The 21,245-nt window shown below is 39.8% G+C and overlaps 1 protein-coding gene across 5 annotated transcripts in view; it reads left to right on the forward strand.

Moving 5' to 3' along the window:
* The window catches only part of LOC142385574 (plexin-B2-like), a 252,476-nt gene that overhangs the window by 216,855 nt on the left and 14,376 nt on the right, over positions 1-21,245 (forward strand). For all 5 annotated transcript variants that reach the window (XM_075472217.1, XM_075472220.1, XM_075472219.1 and 2 more), the window contains 14 exons: positions 8,137-8,273; positions 8,358-8,540; positions 9,652-9,763; positions 12,127-12,336; positions 12,415-12,498; positions 13,264-13,359; positions 14,075-14,211; positions 14,326-14,426; positions 16,141-16,370; positions 17,349-17,530; positions 17,959-18,025; positions 18,579-18,725; positions 19,832-19,909; positions 20,977-21,055. In XM_075472217.1, the coding sequence (XP_075328332.1) occupies positions 8,137-8,273; positions 8,358-8,540; positions 9,652-9,763; positions 12,127-12,336; positions 12,415-12,498; positions 13,264-13,359; positions 14,075-14,211; positions 14,326-14,426; positions 16,141-16,370; positions 17,349-17,530; positions 17,959-18,025; positions 18,579-18,725; positions 19,832-19,909; positions 20,977-21,055 (1,843 nt within the window). The remainder of the gene's footprint in view (positions 1-8,136; positions 8,274-8,357; positions 8,541-9,651; positions 9,764-12,126; positions 12,337-12,414; positions 12,499-13,263; positions 13,360-14,074; positions 14,212-14,325; positions 14,427-16,140; positions 16,371-17,348; positions 17,531-17,958; positions 18,026-18,578; positions 18,726-19,831; positions 19,910-20,976; positions 21,056-21,245) is intronic.

Below are 21,245 nucleotides of genomic sequence, written 5' to 3' on the forward strand. Positions count from 1 at the left end.
CAGCAAGGAGAGACTTTTTTTCACACTTGAGCTAACTGATTTTCCTCTCAGGTTTGAATGAACCTTTCATTCTTTCACTGATTCCTCTGCTAGTATGCCCCCCCCCCCTCAGCAGCGATGACTCTGAAAATGATTATGTGGAGAGAGATTTTATTGCCTGGTGCCGTTTGTCCTTTTTGAACAATGTTGCATAAACTGAAGAGATGAGTATAGGTTTTAGGAAAAGGCCCACTGTCATTTCCCCTGCAGTGACAAACAGCCAGGCTGCTGAACTTGTACAGCAGTACAAATATATTTTACTGTAATCAGCAGCAACTTGAACTTTGAGCCTCACATTGATGCTTTGTGTTAAAATGACCTGTTTAAAGTCATTAAAAAAAGCCGGATCTATCTTGGCTGGCCTCAACCATACTTTGAGGTGTGAGTATCTTCAACTTCAGACCTTCATTTGCTTTTTCTGCTTGGAAAAGCAGCATCTGTATCTGGTCAAAATGCAGCCATACGGTGAACAAGATCTTGTCGATAATTTGTTTTGAATTAGGAGTTTGGACTCCGAAAAAATGAGCAAATTCAGTCAATAAGTTTTTAATGAGCCGCTCTGAGCTGTCCTCGTTTCATTCCTCTTTCCATCCACAGCCCCCGATCATTACACCACCCACCAGTTGTTGTTTACTTGTATGCGTTTCATAATTTACTGTGGAAAAACATGAAGTTAATTAACCTGAAAGTGAAGCAGGCTTTGAAGGTGGACAACAGCAAGAGAACTTCTACAAATCCGGTGGGTTATGATTTATGATATTTGTGAAGAAGTACTAACCATTTGATGTCCTCGGGACATACAAAGTGTTCAGTTACTTAACTACCAAAGTTGGCTCTATGTAGCTTTTGAAGTCCTGCTTCAGTTCCAGGAGCTGCAGGGAAATCATCTGTCCTCTGAGTTGTCACCGTCCAATCAGTGCAAGACAATAAGACAGGCTCAAAATTGGAACCCATAACTTCTGAGTCACACACAGTTTGGAAGCTTTTTTCTACACATACACTTAAGTTTGAAACTGAAAAAAGGAATCTGGGGTAAGTTGACCCACCGTCTGTATCTTGGCAACAGTGCATCTTTATTTTGAAGCGCACATCATTTCTGCCAGACTACAAAGAAAAAGCCCACGGGACAGTTTAGGTAAAACTGTTTTTGACTTATTAAGTAAAATCAGTTGTAACGGCTGCCACATCATTGCCTGTTTATCCAGGTCCAAAATATTTTTGGTACTTGTTGGTAATTTGTCATCATATAAAGCCAAGCAAATCATTTACTTGCCTGAATTTGTAAACTAACAAAACTATTTTTCCCCCCCAAAATATCTGATATGGGGCACAGTGAGCCAAACCTTGATCCAGGATTGAGGTTGGAGGAACTGTAGGGAGGGAGCAGTGAACTGCAGTCTTTTTGTTCTCGATTAATTCTGACAATTTAGATTGATGACACATTGGAAATTTGGCTTTTATCCTACTACTGCCTCATTTGTCCCTTATCTTGAGGACCATATAACTTAAAAAAGGGGTTAATCTTACCTCACTCCTATATACAACTTATATGATATGTATATATATATATATATATATATGTATTGTACATATGAAGGTTTAAAATCTTGAAAGAAAAGATCCAAACAGATTTGAAAAAAATTAGTTCATTGACTCCAAACCAGTTAAGAGAAATCAGCCGGATGTATATTTTCCATGATGCAAGTTTGCTTCATATTTGCTTGACGGCTGTGTGGAAGCACAGATTGTATGAAAAAAAAAAAAGAGCTGAAAGACACTGAAATGCTTTTCTCGTGTGGTCTGGGGTTGATCCTGAGCAGACACTATCATGCAATAAGCCTTGCTTTCATTTTTGAAGTGTTCAGAGTTGACTCGTGTTCGCAGCTGTCTGGATCTGTGTTTTTTGTGTATGTCGGAGCCAGAACACAGATGTGCGTTCACAGAACTGCCTCCTCCGGTGCTGCTGCTCTGCTCTCCTCTGTTCTGTTCTGTTTGTGTCGAGCTTCCAACCAGGTGGAGTTGTTACGAGTTTGTGTCTCTTTGGGGATATTTATTTTTGTCTTTGCAGCTTTCAAAGCCAGAACAGCGAGAACAAATCTGCCAAATGTTTGAGCGCACCCCACACTTGTTCTGTTGTATGACTTCACTTTAAATGCAGGTTTAGCTGACACTGCTTATCCCTCCAGTGTAAATGAGGCTCAATTTTCCCTGTTATTTTGTTTTTCTTGTGTCCAGCACTTGAACTAAACCTCCAAGAATAAACAGGAAACCAACCAGCTGTTGTATTTAATTTCTCAAGCACTACAGGGGAAAAGTCTATGGTTTTGCTCTCAGTGACACAGGTTTTCTCATTTTTCCTCGGTCTTCGTCTAGACTGCTGCCTAAGCTCTGGGGTGTCGGGCAATTGATTTACTTTGCTTTGGAAACTTTCAAATAGATTTGGTTTGATGTTTTTTAAAGCACGTACACCTGCTGAATGGCAACTACTACACTTCTCATTTGATTTTTCTCTTTGTTTTGTCTTCCTGTCCCTCTCTCTTTGGTTTGACAGATCTGAGGTCTTTTTAGTCTCCATATTTTCAATCCATCACTGCAAATATTAATAGTTGGTTCATCACGTCTCATAGAAAAATTATAGAAACATTATATATGATGCAAATTCAAGCTTTTCTGCTCTGTTTCTTGTTGTCATTTGATAAAGGAAATAGTTTAGGTCTCTTTTCCACGTCAGCCAGCCTTAACATTTAAAATATGAGATGGGAACACACTTACTGGCTTCTGTTGGAGACTCTGCCTCATAGAACAGCTTTTTTTGTCCTTCCATTTGAATGACTGACCGTCACTATAAAGATTTGTAGTCTCTCCTCCCGGTGAAGTCGCCCTGCTTGATTTGGCTCCACAGTTTTGGAGTGAAGTTAGCCCCAAAGTGAGGACAAAGGACATTTTTAGCATGCCTTAAGATGGCTACAAACTGCTTTAGCTATGTTACACCAGTCTTAAGCCACTGCTCATTTCTTTATATATCACCAGGAAAACATTAGACATGCGCAAACAAATGGAAATATAAGACAAAAAACTAAGCTTGTACAATTCTAAGGAACTTTAAAGTGAATATCTGGTCTGAGCTCCTTTATTCTCCAACACAGCTTGAACCCTCTCAGACAAGCTTTCTGTCCTTTTTTTAAGTAGTCTTCAGGAATAGTTCTCCAGGCTTCTTGAAGGACATCCTTCAAGAAGCTGCCTTTTTTTCCGTTCTGTCAAGATGATCCCACACTGCTTCAATAATGTTGAGGTCCGGGCTCTGGGGTATACATGGCTGTAGTACAGAGGCATTTTACATAACGTAATGGGTATTGTTTATTTCCAATTCTATAGAGAGCTGTGGTTTTTTTTTTTTGTGTCTCCATAGAGCACCTTTAACTCAGATGTTACCAAAGTTTTTCAAATTCAGGAGTCGTAATAACTTTGCTCCTCTAACCTTTTATCTGGAGCCATCATCAGATCAGAATTTGAATTCAGCCATTACTTATAAAGAGTTGCTCTTAAAAATGATCAATCTTTCTGCATTTGCAGTCATTTATACCTTGCTTATATTATTAGATTGGTCAGCATTGGTAAATATCTTGAGACTCGGGCCCTTACAATCACTGACCAAGTTCGTAACCTCGGAGTGTTGATAGACTCAGATCTGACTTTCAGCAGCCACATCAAAGCTGTCACCAAGGCAGCTTTTTGCCATCTCAGAAACATCAACAGAATCAAAGGTTTTCTCTCCCAAAAAGACCAGGGGCCTCATGTACAAAGACTTGCGTGGATTTCCTACTGAAACATGGCGTACGCTCAAACCAAAATGCCCTCCAACGTCGGATGTACGAATCTGTGCGCACGCATGTATCCAAGCACATTTCGTTTGTACATCCCAATCAACGTGGAATTGAGCGCACATGTCGGAGCAGCCGACTCCTCCCTGTCCACACCCCTTCTTAAATACGCAAATCACATTTAAATGAGCCCTGCACCTGCAATTCCCCTCTGTGTACGATCAGAAAATAAAGAAAAAAGAATGAATAAGACGGGAAAAAAGAAGAACTTCACGGAAAGCGAGATGTCGGTGCTACTTTCTCAAGTGAAGGCCTGCTAAAATGTGTTCTTTGGCACGCTGTCCTCCGGCATAAGCAGCAAACGCAAGAGGAGTGGGTGGGAGAGCCTGAGGCTGTCAATGCTGTGGGGTCTGAGAAGCCTCACAAGCAGAGGTGAAGAAGAAGTGGTCCAACATTAAGGTGGATGTGAAGCGGAGACTGGCTGCCCACCACTGCAGTGTGGCCAAAACAGGCGGGTGGGGGGGGTGACCGACTCTGTTTTGAGAGTCGGCGCAACAATGGGTGACACTGCTCTCTCATGGGGTGGTGGGAGCTCATGTGGGTGACTCTGATTATCCTGAAGTCTAAGAATAAAGCCAATTTATAACACCCCCAAGCTAAATACCGATGTTTTTGTGTAACTCACAACAACGTGTTCATACAGTAACGTGCAGAAGTGCGCCGGGGAAAAGGTGAGGCTGATTGAGACATTTCACACTTTACGCACGGGGTTAATAATATATGCCCACAGAGACGATCAGGGACTTGTTAGAAAGATCTTAAACTGAAGTTTAACCAGCAAAAAACAGCAAGAAACCAACTTTAACCACCGACTAATATATAATATAATAGGCTAATGATGCTGTGAAGACGGGATAGAAATTGGGGGCGCACATACTCAATGCGCGTCACGGGAATAATATTAGGACCATTACAAGAATGAAGTTACTCACCAAGAAGCCAACCATCACGCACAGTGCCACCTTGTAGTCTGTTCCCAACGATGCTGTTACTCAGAATGTATGAATCTCGCCACAATGTTGGTTAATTGCATTTACGCATCACATATGAATGAAAATGTTTCCTGTTAACATACAAATTCATCATGTGATTGCGCTTTTATAGCAATGTGTGCGCAGTCGATGGCTCCGATTACAAAATCGGCTCTCGCTTCAAATTGAGCTTTAATGTTGGCCTGTTGGGAATTTGATATACGTGGCTGAGATGCGGATAATTCTGTCCCACACGGCTGGCATGGCTCGGCTGGCACAGTCCCAATCGGTTGGCAACCTGCCCCTGGAATGCTCCGGTTGGAACCCCAGTGTGCACATCACCTGTGGGCACAGGCAGCGCATGCCTCCTCGCTGTGTTGCGCTCCAACGCCGGCCGCAGCTCTGCGCACAGTTCTAGGAGGATTTCCCTCAAAACGGCTAATGAGTAATCAGTCGCCATCATATGCCAGCTAATCCTCTCTGTTGTAGTGAACACACGCTCTCTTCGAATTGCACCATTTGCAAAGTCTTCTAATACTTTTAAAGCAGCCATTGTTTTTAATGGTATGCATTGCACCACTTTGCGCTGCTTTTATATCCACTCGTGTAAATGGAGACACATGGGTGTATTAATTGTTTATCAGTATTAATTGTTCATGTGTCTCAAATGTGTACATCACTGTCTGAGGACTAATTGTTTTCACATTTATTTATTATAACAGTTTCCCAACATCACCTTAGGTGTCGCCAAAGAATCAACAGCTGCAGAAACGTGCGTACACCAGCCCTGAAACTGCCGTGAGGCACCTCACATTTCCACGGGCTTTTCGTTCTTGATACATCTGATCGTTGACGTGAAAAGGTGCGTACGCCACTATTTTGTGCGTACGCACGCTTTGTACATGAGGCCCCAGGAGAAACTCATCCAAGCATTCATCTCCAGTAGACTCCATTACTGTAATGGTCTTTTAACTGGACTTCCCAAAAAGAGCATTAAACATTTGCAGCTCATCCAGAACGCTGCTGCTCGAGTTTTAACCCGGACTAAGAGATCTGAACGCATCACACCAGTTTTAAAATCTTTACTCTGGCTTCCAGTCAGTCACAGAATAGATTTTAAAAGCCTGCTGATGGTTTACAAATCCCAGAACGGTTTAGGCCCAAAATACATCTGTGATATGTTCAGAGAATATAAACCCAGCAGAGCTCTTAGATCCAAGGACTCAGGTCAGCTGGTCCAGTCCAGAGTCCAGACTAAACATGGAGAAGCAGCATTTAGCTGTTATGCTGCAAACAAGTGGAACAAACTGCCAGTGGAGATTAAACTTTCACCAAATATAGATATTTTTTAAATCCAGGTTAAAAGCATTTCTTTTCTCATGTGTCTATGCAAGAAATCTGCACGGTATCTTTTAATTTATCTCGACTGTTGCTTGTTTTTAAGTTAATTTAAATTATTTTATTTGTTTCTCTTTATATTATTTTATGTATTTTTAATGCTTCTTACACTCCCTGCTGTAATGCTTTTATTTTATGTGAAGCACTTGGAATTGTTTTGTACAGGAAATGTGCTATACAAATAAATTTGACTTTGACTTTGATTTAGATTGGAGTAGCTTGTTGTGGACAAAAGGGTCTTCTGCAATAAATACATAGAAGGATTAGTAAAGCTCCCACATTTATAGCAGCAGTTCAGTGAGTCACTCAGTTGGTGCTAAAAAGCTAAACTGTAGTACACACTGTTTACCTGAACCTGCTGTGTCCTCTGCAGCCACTTGGTAGACCTTATGTTTATGGCCCCGTCAGGCATGGAAATGGCCATCTGGAGTCACTTCCTTATGCAGGCTTTCTATGACCTATTGAGCAGTAATGAGAAGACAAACTCTCAGAACCAGATTGGATAATTGCGCCACTCTTTGCATGTGTGGCGGGGACTAAACATGGCCTGAGTTCCAATTCGAGGTCCATCAGTTTGAGTTAGGCAGCATTCATCTGCATTAAAGGTTCAGCTCACAGTGCTCACAGTTAAACCTGCTACAGTAGCAGTCATTTGGCAACAACATTTTATAAGATGTTGATTTATTTCTCCAGACCAGTGACTCAAGTTAGGACCACTGGAGGGTCACGAGACAATGATTGTGGAGAAGAAATAATGTATGGGGGGAAAAAAAATGACATTTCTCTCATAATGTAATTCTCTAGGCCAACACTCTTTTTTTGTTCTCGAAGCATCCGAATAACACTTGAGACTTGTATTGAAAAAGAGAGCAGGATTCTGTTAACTCACGTGCTAACGTCCACATCTGTTCCACCAGATGTGTGAAGGAAAGGGTTGTAATTCTCATTGTGGAAGACATGTCAACAGGCATTAAGTGTTTTTCCTAAACAGCAGAGTTTGGAGACTAAATTTGAGTAAAAATGAGTCCATGTCAGATTGAAAATGTTGCTCTTCCCTTCATTCTCACCCTCAGCTAACACGTCGAACACATGCATGGTTTTCTAAATGATTCAGCATGAACTAACTACTGTTTGTTCTATCCAGCAGCTTCACATAAACTTAGATTCAGCTTCAACTTTTCTCAGCAAGAAAGAGCTGATCGGCAGTCCCTGCAATTCTATTGTAATTTTTTCAGGAATTGCCTTGTCTCATCATTTATACATATATATATAAGTATTTAAGAGAATGTAACCTCTTATCCATAAGGTCTGCCGCAACCTGTTTAAACTCGTTCAGAGGAGCTTTGCATCATGTACCGATAAAATATATTTATAGGTTTCAGTGTTGGCATTGGTTACTTACATGATTTTGGAGCCTTTTAAACTGAATTCCTAGCAGAGACAAGAGGATGCAGTCTTTAAGCTTAGATGTACGTTTTGGCCACAGCTCTTCTGTTGTAAGCTTTTCCATTTGTTGGAAATACAACAATTCCAGAGTAAACGGGCTTTACATCTGCTTTAAGGCCAGTTTCTCACCTGTTTCTTGCACACATTTGAAACACGCACCAGAAATAAAATGAAATAAACTGAAATTTGAGATCTAACATTTGCCTTTAAAGCCTATATACAGGAGGTGTTAAACAGTTCTTAAAGTTGTCATTTAAATGCACACAAAGGTAGCTTCTTTTTGCTTTCAAAATCATCTACATCATTTGCTCCCCTCTTTTCCTTTCTGAAATTTCTTTGACAAACTGTTAACTAAACACCAAAGTGACTGAAAAACGACTAACTTCATGTTTTCTGTCCAGGATCCAGAACCAAAAACTGTCCATCCATCCAAGGGTCCTGCAGCCGGAGGAACTGTGATCACCATCGGAGGACACAGCTTGGACACAGCCACGAAAGATGATGTTGCCGTCACTGTCGGGAATGTTCCCTGTGAAGTGTAAGAAGAGCACAAACTTTGTTTTTTTAAGAAACTTTTGGGCAATTAAAGCTTGGCTTAATGGTCTTCCTCTCTTTTCTTCAGCCTTTCATTTGGCGAGACCATCACCTGCGAGACCGGCAGGTTTCGAGGCCAGAAGTTGCCCTCGGAACCATTAACAGTGACAGTGAAATACGGGAGAAAGACTGAAAAAGATGTGGTTGCGGCGTTCCGGTACTGGGATAACCCCAAGATCACAGATTATAAGCCCAAAGGCAGCTTTATATGGTGAGTTTCTTTCACATGGTTTAGTCTGATGGTAAAACATATTAAGACATGATCGGAAGTGGGAGTTGTTTATGTGAGAGGTGATCACAAGGCCAGGAATAAACTTGATTTTAATTACAGATACGCACGTTTATCATGGCTGTCTCGCGTGTCCTGCATTTGTTTGGCCCATTGTTCGTGCACATCCTCAGAAATGAACTACGTGTTTGCAAACTGCAATATATAGGTGACAGGTACAGGCAGTTTTCATGCATGAAGTAAAATGTTAGAGAAACGGACTGGAAACAGTGCCGGAGGTGTGTGTTTTCCAGCCTGAGTCATCTGGTGTGCCCCGTGGTGGAATCCTCAGGAAACAAGTGTTCCTGGGCTAAAACGCTCATCTTCATGCAATAAAAAAAATAAGGCTTTAAATGCATGCTGAAATATTTCTGTACTTACTGAGTCTTAGCTCATTTTAGCTTACTCATCATACCTAAAGTAGAACTGGGACCTATACGCTGTAAAAGTATGGTGCTTATAAGATATGGGCTTGTGCTATTTTTTTCCTCCTCAGCGTTTTATCTGTCAGTCTAATGTTACACTATCCTCCCTGAAATTTCTGTTCTTTCATGGAATAAAAAGGTGGTTAACTTAAGTGGAACATACCTGTGTGTGGGCTCATGTTCAGATGAACATCAGCTACTGCCACCAGTTTATGTTCTCCTTTTTCTGATACGTCGATCGCAGTTAACAAGCTGAATATTGTCCAGTACCGATGTCCGGCTGATATATCTGTGCATCCCTATATTATATGCTTAAGCCTCCAGATATATGCATAAGTCCAACGTTTAAAGGGCAGTAAGAGTTTATGCACTTATATGAATGAAAGTAAAGATAGGGTTGAATGCAAAAAGGACTAAAACAAAAACAGACATCTAAATCATGAAATCTAAAATGTTCATGTTTTGTAGGTTAATGTAAAGGGCGAGAAATGAAATCAACCATCAGATACAAGGGGATAAATCATACAATTTCCCCATAAATGTAATCAAAACTTGGAGAAAAAAACGTTGAGAAAACAGTCTGTGAGCGAATTGACTTCATTTCCACATATCTGTGTGTTTGTTCTTAGCGGTGGTCGAAGGATTGAGGTGATAGGAAGCGGGTTTGATCTAATCCAGTCTGCCGTGATGAAAGTCCTGCCTTCTGCTGACGAGTTTTCACAGAATACTACACCTGTAGAGGTAAGAGTGTACTTCTTATCATCCTATTACTGATGTGTGATGAGCTAAATCTGTTTCACAGAGGGGACTGCACCTCCTGTTGGCCACATAAAAGTCAGTCCCCATACAGTTACATTACATTTTATGGTGAAGACTTTGAGGTTTTCTTGATTAGTATTATTTACAATCTCATCAAATGTGTGTTATAATTGGCATTGACACGTTTTTACACTTTGCCACACAAAATAGGAAAATAACCAAGAAAATTAAAGATTTTTGTCACATTGGCTGAAACTGTTACTATAATCTGACAGTAATACATGAGACAAACAAAATGTTGATATGGCTTGTAAGAATATGATTTACACGAATCCACTGTGAATGGGTGGAAACAACCAGTCAGAGTCAGGATAAGTTCTTGGTTTAAACAATTGGCATGGTCACAAGCTTGTGCTTGAGGGGTTTCGGAGACAGAGCTGAAGCACAGCAGAGAGGGAGGGGATGGAGTCTGCAGCTTTGTTTAATAAAGTCCACCTCATATTCCTTGTTACCAATTTTTGAAGGTAAAAATGAATTCATCTTGAGTTTGATTGGATGGTTTTAATGCAAAAACATCTTTTTCAATTAAAAAATCTCAAGTTCCCAGGAATTCATAACAAATTTGTTCTATCTAAAATACTGTAGAACTGAACCGCTTTGAGCTATGGATGATTAACTGTTTGTGTAAGACCGAGAAGTTGGACTAAACTTATTTTTAAACTGAGCCCTGGCGTTGGGTTGGACAAGAAGAAATGAAGTGCAGTGATGCAGTGTACTGCAGTGATGAAAACACAACTCAAGTCTATATCCAAAGAGCAGATCCAGACATCTGTGACAGCTGGCAAATGGAGTTTATTTTTTCTTCAAAATGGTGCTTTATGTCCTCTTTTTTTTCACTCGCACAATATCTCAGCCCCTTTCCTCTACAGAAATGTATTTTCTTCTGTATCCCTCTACACATCTGTTTTCTTCACTTTCAACAGATTGTTCATTTTTTTTCAATTATCAGCTGACCAATCGGAGCAGACGGGCCTTGTACGGGGGTGTTCAGTCTACAAGTTAAAATGGGATCAATACATAAAATCCACTTCCAACAGACACCTAATATACGATAAGAAACTCATTGATGATCATAAAGCTGCGGTTATAAATTGTTATGACAGCACAACTATTTTACCCTAAATGGTGCTATAATTTAACTTCATGTTGTTTTAAAGAAGACATAAACCAAGCGATTGAGACCCTAAACTAATAAATACAATCGGTAAATGAGAAGTGGAGTAATTACTCTTGCTCTAGACTCTTAACTGGCTTCTCAGAGACTGTGTGTGTTTTTGCAACCAGAGGTTTTGCCCCCTGCTGTCCAATCAAGAGAATGCAGCATGAAGCACTTTCATCATGACTTTACTTTAACACTTATGAGGCCACAACCTTTTTTATAAACATTCTATGGTCTTTCATGGTTGCTGGGGCAATCAGCCAGTCCCAGCGCTGTGTAAAAGCAATGTGTCAATAATCCTTTTCACATATCGGTTGAAGCTTATCTGCAAAAAAAAAGACATTCTCATTAACCCGCCGCTTTTCCTTCTTGGTAATTGATATATATCAGACAGCAGCAGGTCAGCCCTGCAATGGTGTGTGCTTACGGACATCAAGCGGACATTGAGGAATTAGCTGAGGAACCACAGCATCGTTGGTTAGGGTGGTGTGTTTTACGATGGCTTACCCTTATACACATAGCATCTTTGAATCCTCTGATACTATCCCCCATGCCGCCTTTCTCACTTTCTTACATGACACCAATTTGCACCGTTAGACAACATAGAAACATATATAGGCAAAATTTAAAGTGGATGTTCACCATTGGATATTAAAACAATTTGATAAATAGAATTTGTGAATATTTGGTCCGACGTCAAGAATGCCCTGATAAATTTACTGCGATATCTTCTGATCTGAGCCTGGAAAAGTTTGAAATGAAAATGTGCAGGAACCCTGCTGCTAGTTTTTTTTTTTTTTTCTGAGCCAAAAGCCTGAGTCTCAGAGAACTGGGCAACACTTCTGTTTCACTTCTGAGTAGCTCTGAGTGACAGAGTCTCTCAGGAAGGACTCACCGCAGGGGAGAGGACGTGGCATCCTTTTATTGTCGCTTCATCAAAAGTTGCTGCCTGGTGCAGGAAGAAAGAAGGAGAGACTCAGTGGGGAGCCACACAGAGAGAAGAAGCAAATAAAAAGTTGCACTTGCACTTGAAACTTTGGCTTAATATGTGAAAATTACATTTAAAAACTATATGGATTGATCATATTTTCCCAATTGAAATTAATTATTTTATCATCTATATCAGTTTGTCCAGGCGGCTCTGAGGAAGAACGACACCGTGCTGCTGTTTGACTCGCCGTCAGTATACAATTGCTGTGATAGCCAGTCTCTCAGGACGATCCTTCAGCTGGACAATGTGGACGAGGAGCTGAAAAGCTTCAACTATCACCCCAACCCCATCTTCGATGAACTTGCCAAGAATGTCATCACAGAAACCAGCATCATCATTGTGACTGTAAGGACAGACGTCTAAATTTAAATAAATCTTTTCTTCGGTGTGTTAAGTGTTCTCTCTTTGTCTCGCTTTTATCAGGGCGAAGGTTTCTCCAAGGCGATGACAGCCACAGAGGCCCAGGCATTTGTTGGAGACGCCTCCTGCCACGTTAACATACTGCAGGTAAACAGTCTGTTCGGAGAAAGGAGGTCTTTTCTGATAGATTTACACTGTGAGTTTGATGCTGATACTGACATTTTATCAAAGGCTAAGATGTGACACACTCACATCTTTCATGTGTAAAACCGCAGCAGCGTTGCTTCATGTGAATCCCCTTTTTGAGACATGAGTCTGGCAGGTGACGCTGTCATGCTTCAGAATCACAGGCTTCCAGGATCACGGCACTCGACCACATTTAAAGCTTGATCTCCGCTCTGAAAATCAATCAGCTTTCTGATGAAAGTAAATCAGTGAAGGCAGATACTCTGTGATGGGGCTGCAAAGACATTGTCTGACAAAAATGGGAATCTTCAATACCTTCAGTTCTGAGTCGAAATGTTCAAGCACACCTAAAAATATATTGCCTTCATGTTTTTCCACTCTGAGTAAAACTGTTGCTGCCTTCAGCTGACTAAAACTTTGCATACTCAAGTTTCATGAGAATGTTTCCCTTGTGCCTCTTTTTGTGGTCTCTCAACACATCCTCTTTATTGTATTATTAAACATAGCATGGAACAACCAGGATTTTAACATTCTCTGGTTTGAGAAATTATGAAAATGTAACTTGTATCTGAGATAGAAGGGCTTTACATATCTATAAAGGCCCCCAAGCCACTTCTTTATACCATAAATAAACATGATATCACAAAAAATATTCATACCATGGATTTAATGTGTTTGGTTGGACTAGCTGAGTCTTTATTTCTTCTTTCTGTCTACTCTGTATAGGATGATAAGTTGATCCTGGAAGCTCCTTCATCGCAGCCGAAAGCCAGATCTAAGCGCCAGCGCAGGGACACAACTAATGACATGCTGGAGCTAGTGGTAAAAACATTTCCTCTTTCACTAAATCTGCACTCTTTTTACCTAAAATCTGCAATTTCTTAAGCCTCGTTATAAAACGAACACATTAAAATAACACGCTCAGGTAAGGAAAGAAATATACACTGCAAAGTTGATGTCAAAGAACCTGGCATGCCAGCCTCTTTGGGGTAGTTTCAGCCCGATTTTTATAACCCGAATGTGTCAGCAAGCTCATTGCTACAGTTATCTGTTCGTCCCATCAGAACCTAAGAAGGTTTAATTATTGTAAATGCTACAGATAATCTACCAACTCCAGTGTTATTCCTATAATGTTGAGGTATCATATATATATATATATATATATATATATATATAACAGCTTAATGTTTGATGCTTTACACATCTATTTTGGATAAGCTTATATGTTTCCATTTATCAAGGTTGCTAAATATTTTTAAATTAATTCAAAATTTGCATTCCACAATAAGCTGAAAGAGAACTTGCATGTGATGGTAACACTTTAACACCTCCACAAGAAAAAAAAAAAGGCCAAAGCTTTTTGGAATGACAGACTGTATAGATGGGTGTTTATAACAAGAAAAATAATACGTTCTTTTTATGAATGGACAATAACATTTTCAACATGACAGAAAATATCTAGTAAATTATGTGGAAGACACAGGAGAGTTTAACCCCATAAACTTGACTGAACAGGATCCTCTCTGCTTCTCTCAAGGTGAAATTCGGTCACGGCGAGTGGGTGGTGGGCTCCGTCTACTACGCCAGAAAAGATGACATTCCCCTCGCTATAATCATCCCTGCGGTTATTGTGCCGATGCTGCTCTTCATTGCCGTGTCCGTCTACTGCTACAGGTTTGTCAGAATTTTTGAAAAGTTACATATGACCACACAATGACACATTTATTGTTCTGTGTGCAAATATGTTTAAGGTTTACATCTTTTGTGTGTGTGTGTGTTTACGAACAGGAGAAAGAGTCAGCAGGCTGAACGGGAATATGAAAAGGTGAAGAATCAGCTGGCGAATCTGGAGGAAAGTGTTAGAGATCGCTGCAAGAAAGAGTTCACAGGTATGATGCACACCTGAACGCTGTGATGTCACATGACCGACTTCATTAGGGGATGGAAAACTACACTATGAAAATCTACTGCGTTCCGCCTAAACTTGTGTCACAACAAGTTTACGAGCAACGGCGCATAATTAAAACTTCTTCGTCCACCTACCCCATCCCAGATGCTTCCCTTTCACCTGCTTAATAGAAAGTGATAGGTTAATGTTTTAATTTAGAGCGCTGACATCGACCTCAGTGAGCGCTCACCGAGGTCCATGTGAAAGGTTCCACTCTGCTGGAGTTTGTCAGCATCTTGTCACAGTTGTCTTAAAAAATTAAAGAACGTAGTCACTTTGACAGCTTGTCTCATTATTAAGTGGCAGCACTTTGGCTCAGTAATCAGAAACCTTCCCTCAGGTGTTCTTGGCAAGCTCTGTGGACTGTTTTCAGTCGTAACTGACAGCGCTGTCAGCAAACAAAGGATGGCTTAAACTTAAATTTGCATAATTACGATTATTTGGAAACATAAGCCCAAAAATCACAAGATCAAGAACATAATGGACATTTCTTGTAAAATTTGTAAGCCTCCAGCCTCTCACAATTACAATGTCTGTCAAAATGCTTTGGATTCATAACAAACCAAAATAAGCACAATCCTTCAGCCTCAAGTAGATTTTTGTCCTGTTTTGCTCAGACAATTTGTGGAGTAATACCTGAAAATAGTAGAAAAAGGTAAGTTTTGGCAGGTGAAATATTTTTTGTCAGGATCATTTTAGTATTTGTTGCTATATTACTCATTTATCAGACTTGATGTTAACCCTTTTACCCTCGCTTTTTCTTGATTCATAAAAACTTGGGAAAAAAAGCTATTTATCATCATTTTTAAATGTGTGTTATGTAGGATTTTTACAATTGTTACAAAGCAATTGTTCTTTTTTTTTTAATGCATTTAAACCAGTTTGAACTGCAGGTGGCCATTTTGCCACAGTGCTTTTAGCCTTCTGTAATTGTTAATGCATTTAACAAATTTATTTGACATGCAGGAGTTACGAAGTAAATTGAGCTAAGCACTTTCTCTACCATTGGCAACCAGCGAGCTAAAGTTTTATTTAGCTAAAGTTTATAAGCTAACTAGTAAATTAGAGTTAGTGCAATGAGTTGGTTGGTTTATTTATGTATTTTCTTTCCCAACAAGATTAATTTCACATGAAGAATGCTGTAAAACTTTTTCTGATCTGTAATGGATAGCTGACTGCATTAGGTTTACCAGTTCAGAGATTAGTTACTGAAACAGAACCCTGGCCGAAAGTTAGCATCTTGTTTAGTTAGCATCATCATCTCCTGTTGATGACATAGAAAATCATGTAAACAAAAATTCTTGTATTTTAGTGTGATATGGTGATTTAAGTGTGATAATGTACCATTTAAGATTGTTATTTTTTAATGTGTTACTGTTCATGTTTTAATGAGAAACCAGACTTAACTTCCTTAAAATAAAATCCCGATCACGTTGCAAATGCTAGATTCAATGCTAGGCTCTGATGATGTTTAACAAACGAGAGTAGCTCTTGTTACTCGTGCTAACTTGAACTTGAGAGTAGTATCAAGTTGGGTTACTATGAATTTAAGTGAATTAAGTTAGTAATATGCACATTTTTGCATGATGGATTGCATGAATGCAGTCTTGTACATTATCAAGGAAGATTTTTATTTTTATTTTTTTGTCTGTCAGATTTGATGATTGAAATGGAGGACCACACCAGCGATCTCAGCGAGGGTCGGATCCCCTTCCTGGACTACAAAACCTATACTGATCGAAACTTTTTCCTGCCATCCAAAGAAGACTCAAATGACCCCATGATCACAGGGAAAATACAAATCCCAGAAGTCCGCCGGGCCACTGTGACTCAGGCACTTAACCAGTTTTCAAACTTGCTGAACAGTAAAACATTTCTTATAAATGTGAGTATGAAGCTTTTGATCGGTTAGTGGCTCTTTTCAATTTTTTTTTAACACTTTTAAACTGTTTCTCCCTTAGTCAAGATTAGATGAATAAATACAAACAAAATGAATACTAAGTATCCCAGGAAAATATCCCTCATGGTACTGGTGACATTTCTCAGATCATAAAATTTACATAAAGAAATTTACTTGCGGACAACCTGTCAAAGATGAACAATTATGCTTCTGATAATAGCCTAAGAACAAATGCAACAACATGTGTTCTTGTTTTGTGTTATAAAACATTAATTTCTTTTGTTTAGAAAAAAGAATGAAATATGGCCTAAAGTGTCAGACTAAAGTCTTATATTCATAGAAAAGTTTTTTTTTTATATACTTTTATGTGATTGCAATGACAGATTCAGAGTCAGAAGAATAACCATTTGAACAGAAATTTAAATTGATAATATTTTTGTTTTACATGATGTCAACATGAACAGAGCATGGTTTAGAGTATTATGTAAAAATAAATTAGTACAAGGAATATACAAAAAAGTAAACAAATTAAATGATAAATAATATGAAAGAGGTTCCTTTTAAATAAAGGAAATTTAGTTTGAATCTATATTTAAGTACATTCTCATAAACTTTAGTGAGGTAATATTGTCTATCTTTAAATCCTCAAAATGTGATAAAAGAGAATCGGAAACAAAACTTTAAAAAAAGCCATTTGAAATTGCCAAATCACAGCAAGTTTGTTTTGATATGAGGAAAAAAGAGGAAATTTGCCAGTTGAACAAACACTTTTTTCATAAACTGTATCGTAACTCAAAAAAGTGGTAGAAAAATACCTTAATTAGTCCTTGTCCTGGTCTTAGTGATTAAGCTGGAGACGACGGCTCCACAAAACGTTAAAAAGTAGTTGTTTTGCTCAGACGGTTTTTTTTTTCTGAGGATGCAAAAGAATGTTTTTACTAAGATAAAGTCTTTTATATCCAGTTCATCCACACGTTGGAGAGTCGTCCGGATTTCAACGCCCGGGCTCGGGGTTATTTCGCCTCCCTCCTGACGGTGGCGCTGCATGGAAAACTGGAGTATTACATGGACATCATGAGGACGCTGCTGCTGGAGCTGATGGATGAACACGTGCAGAACAAAAACCCCAAACTGATGCTCAGGAGGTGAGGACGAATCTATCCTTCTTACAGTTATTTATTTAGCCCGCAGCTTTATTTATGTTCTTATTTATTCTGAGATCCTGGCGGGAATCATTGTCTGAGGTGATCTTCTTTTTCGTCACATTTAGTTTGCAATATTTTTCATTATAGGACATTTTCACACGATGTGGAACAAAATTTAGTGCTCGGATCTCAGTTAAAGATTCATGAGAAGATCAGAGCTTTATCATTATGATGATGAACTGCAGCACAAGGCTCAGCTTTGTCTTTTAAGGCACAAATCTGAATCGTAGAGAGATGACCTCAAGCAGCCAAGCCCGACTGATGAAGTATCCATGTGCAGCAGTGTACTGAAGAAGTGTTAGAATAGTGAGCTCTCCATTGGTCTGTACTGGTCTAATGTTTGTATCTGTTGTCTCTTGTGTGTGTAGGTCAGAGACGGTGGTGGAGAGGATGCTTTGTAATTGGATGTCCATCTGCTTGTACCAGTTCCTCAGGGTAACACAGATTCTCTTACTTATTCTGTGCTGTTTCCTCTCATTCGATTTGCTTTTATTTCTTTTTCGCTCAGATTTGTGGTGATTCCCCGCAGAGATGGTGAATGTGGGAATATGTTCCAGGCAGTGCTTTAGGATTTTCTTCACATTTCTGCCCAAACTGTTTCACAATAAAAACTGCAAAACGTTTCAAAGCCTTAATGTGTCTTTAGTCAGCAGAGGTGCACTCGTACTGAGATCTGCAACATCACAAATCCCATATCACATCATTTACATCACAAAGTCTATAGACTTTACAGCCATAAATGGGACTTTGGCAGACCAGAAACACTTTTATTTGTTTCCCAACACAGCAAGGGAGTGATATCTGATTGGAGACATGTGGTAATACCACCAGGTAGTTTTAGCTGGTCTCCAAAGCCTGGATCAGCAAAATAGTTGGTTCTGCTGTTGCACCACCTTTGCTGCCCTGGAAGCAGTACTTTATAGGCCACCGGGGTCATATTACCCCCAGCTACACAAATCTGGATCTAACTTCTCGATGTCTGTTGTAGGACACGGCTGGAGAGCCTTTATACAAACTGTACAAGGCTTTGAAGCACCAGGTGGAGAAGGGCCCAGTGGACGCCAAGTTGAAGAAAGCCAAGTACACACTGAATGACACGGGGCTGCTGGGGGACGACGTTGAGTACTCAGTACTGGTTAGTACACACACAAACACTGCAGTGCTGTGAGTTCTGCAGATTAAGGTTAGAGCTGCTTTAAATGTAGAATGGTTGAAGTCATCTTTTGCTTATTTTTCTATTCATAAACATGAAAAACTACTTTTCTTGTGACTGTATTTGCGACTCACTGGTTGCAGAAAAGATGATCTCTGCATTTACATGTTAAAATTGTTCCCGCATCCCAACAGTTTCTTGATCAACAGACTATTTTGCAACAACTAGTGTTCTCTGGTTACTTCACTGCTGCCAAAATCTCTCTGTGGGAGTTTTCTGAGCTTCTTATCCGTCCCCTCATATCACGTTTTGCAATCCCTTGCTGTATTTTGCATAAACTAATATCGTTTTCATTCCCTCTGATCCTCAGAGAAAACCTGAGCAGGATTAAGCGCAACAGTAAACTGCTGCTGCTAACCCTAATGCTGCTCCCTCAGCTTTGTCTGCTCACACACAACCAGCACATTTAGAAAGAAAACAGTGGAGCCGGTTCACTGCCTGCTACTGATCCTGAATGAGACGCAGTGTGCGCCGCCTTCCTCCGAGACAGATGAGAAAGAGACATTTCTCTACATGACTGTACACAAGAGATGGTAGCTGTCGCTGCAGATGTGGCTGAGCAGTGGTTGCTAACGTTCCAGCTGTGACCCATCAGTTTATAAGGGATGTAACACTGCATGTGTGTGTGCAGTGATGGTTGTGTCAGCTGAGAATTACTGAAGCTGCTGTATCCCTGAACTCCTGTGGCATACTGATAAGTTATATCTGAAGCTCCACAGTGTGGTTTAATGATGCTCTCTTATTGTGCGGTTGAACCAACACAGCTATCTAGCCTTCATGAGGAGAGGATTCATAGCAGGGCTAAATTAACTGTTAACTGAGTGAAGTTTTAACCACCAAAGCAGCTGAAGTCGGAGCAGCAGGCATATCTACAAGCACAGCTTCACCTAAAGATGTGGGCTCTCCTTTGGATAGCATCTGCAGAGGAAATGTAAAACTTTCTGTTAGAGAAAAATTCAGTAGAGTCTCCTGTGCCTGTCTGGATCAGGATTAAAGTGAGTGTGACAGGTGTGTGTTTTGTTCGTCAGACTCTACAGGTGTTGGTACATGGGGAGGGGCCGGACGTGACTCCGGTGAAGGTGCTAAACTGTGACTCCATCACCCAGGTGAGTTTTGTGTCAGTTTCACTGGTGTTGTCTCAGGAAAAAAAGATGATGTTCAGCTCCTGACTGAGTGCAGGTTCCTGTGGAGTGTCTGTCTTCACCCTTTAGATTTCTCTTACAGGGGATTGTGCAAACATCTGTCGAGTAAACCTTCACAGCAAATAGTTTAGAGTGGTTTTACTTACATTATTTGTTGCAGTGATTTTCTTTTTTGGCTGTCAGTATTGTACAGATGATGAATGCGAATGTGTTTCCATTAGATACAGGGATTGAAGGAAACAAAGAAAGATGTGAGAAGATACTTTCCACCAATAAATCCCAATGGTTCATCTTATGAACAGTACTGTGGACCTGAGCAATAGTTCCTCAGGTTTTCTGAAGGTCTATTAAAAGTTGGGTTTTTTTGGACATTGAGTGCTTTTTCACTCAATTTCAGTCCAGTCCTTGTACCTGAACATTTTCAGAGAAATGTTGTTTTTTTTGTCATTTATTAGTCGGCTTAACACCTCCGTGCTTCACCTATGTGACCTTTCTGGCTTATAAAGAGGGCAAAAAAAGGAAAAGCAGGATGTTTAAACATTTTGAGAGGGATTATGTTTAATACCATCGAAGAACTGCTATTAGATCATCTTTTCTTTCTCCCATCAATGTTTAACAAAACATAAAATGATATAAAGACCACGAGAAATGGAAGGTGGAACAATTTAACACACTTTGATCCTGATTTCCTGACCCAAACAGTGAAGCACGGAGGTGGTTGTATGATGGTAGCTACATTGTTGAAATGACTTGGTCCTGTAAAAGGACCGCATGGCAGGAAGCATTTGAGCTGTCACGCAGTGAGGGTTCCGTCTCTTTTGGACAATAATGCTCAGATTCACACCAATAAAAAAAAAAGTTCAAACTGGCATAAAGAGCACGACAGTGATGTGGAACCGGTAGACTGGCCCCCAAAATAACGAGATTTTAACATCACCAAACATAAAAGTGATGTTTTGGAGGTGTTAGTAGTCTCCTACAACAACTCTTCTCCAACATTATTGGACAACATGTGAATTTTCTGCCTGCAGGTGAAAGAGAAGATCATTGATCAGGTGTACAGGAACCTGCCGTACTCACAGAGACCCAAAGTGGAGAATGTCGCACTCGGTAAGACACAAAACCTTTATTTGCTCTTTATTATACACAACATTTAGGCTCACAAATAGTTTGATCTACATTTATAGATTTAAGTAACATCAGCTTTAATAATGGTGTTAAACAAGCTGAAGTCATAAATATTAAATGTTTTTAACTTTAATGAGATGCATCAAGGGTTTCTCATTTGTCCGACCTGTCT

This window comes from Odontesthes bonariensis, chromosome 8 (genome assembly GCF_027942865.1).
Source record: "Odontesthes bonariensis isolate fOdoBon6 chromosome 8, fOdoBon6.hap1, whole genome shotgun sequence".
NCBI lineage: Eukaryota > Metazoa > Chordata > Actinopteri > Atheriniformes > Atherinopsidae > Odontesthes > Odontesthes bonariensis.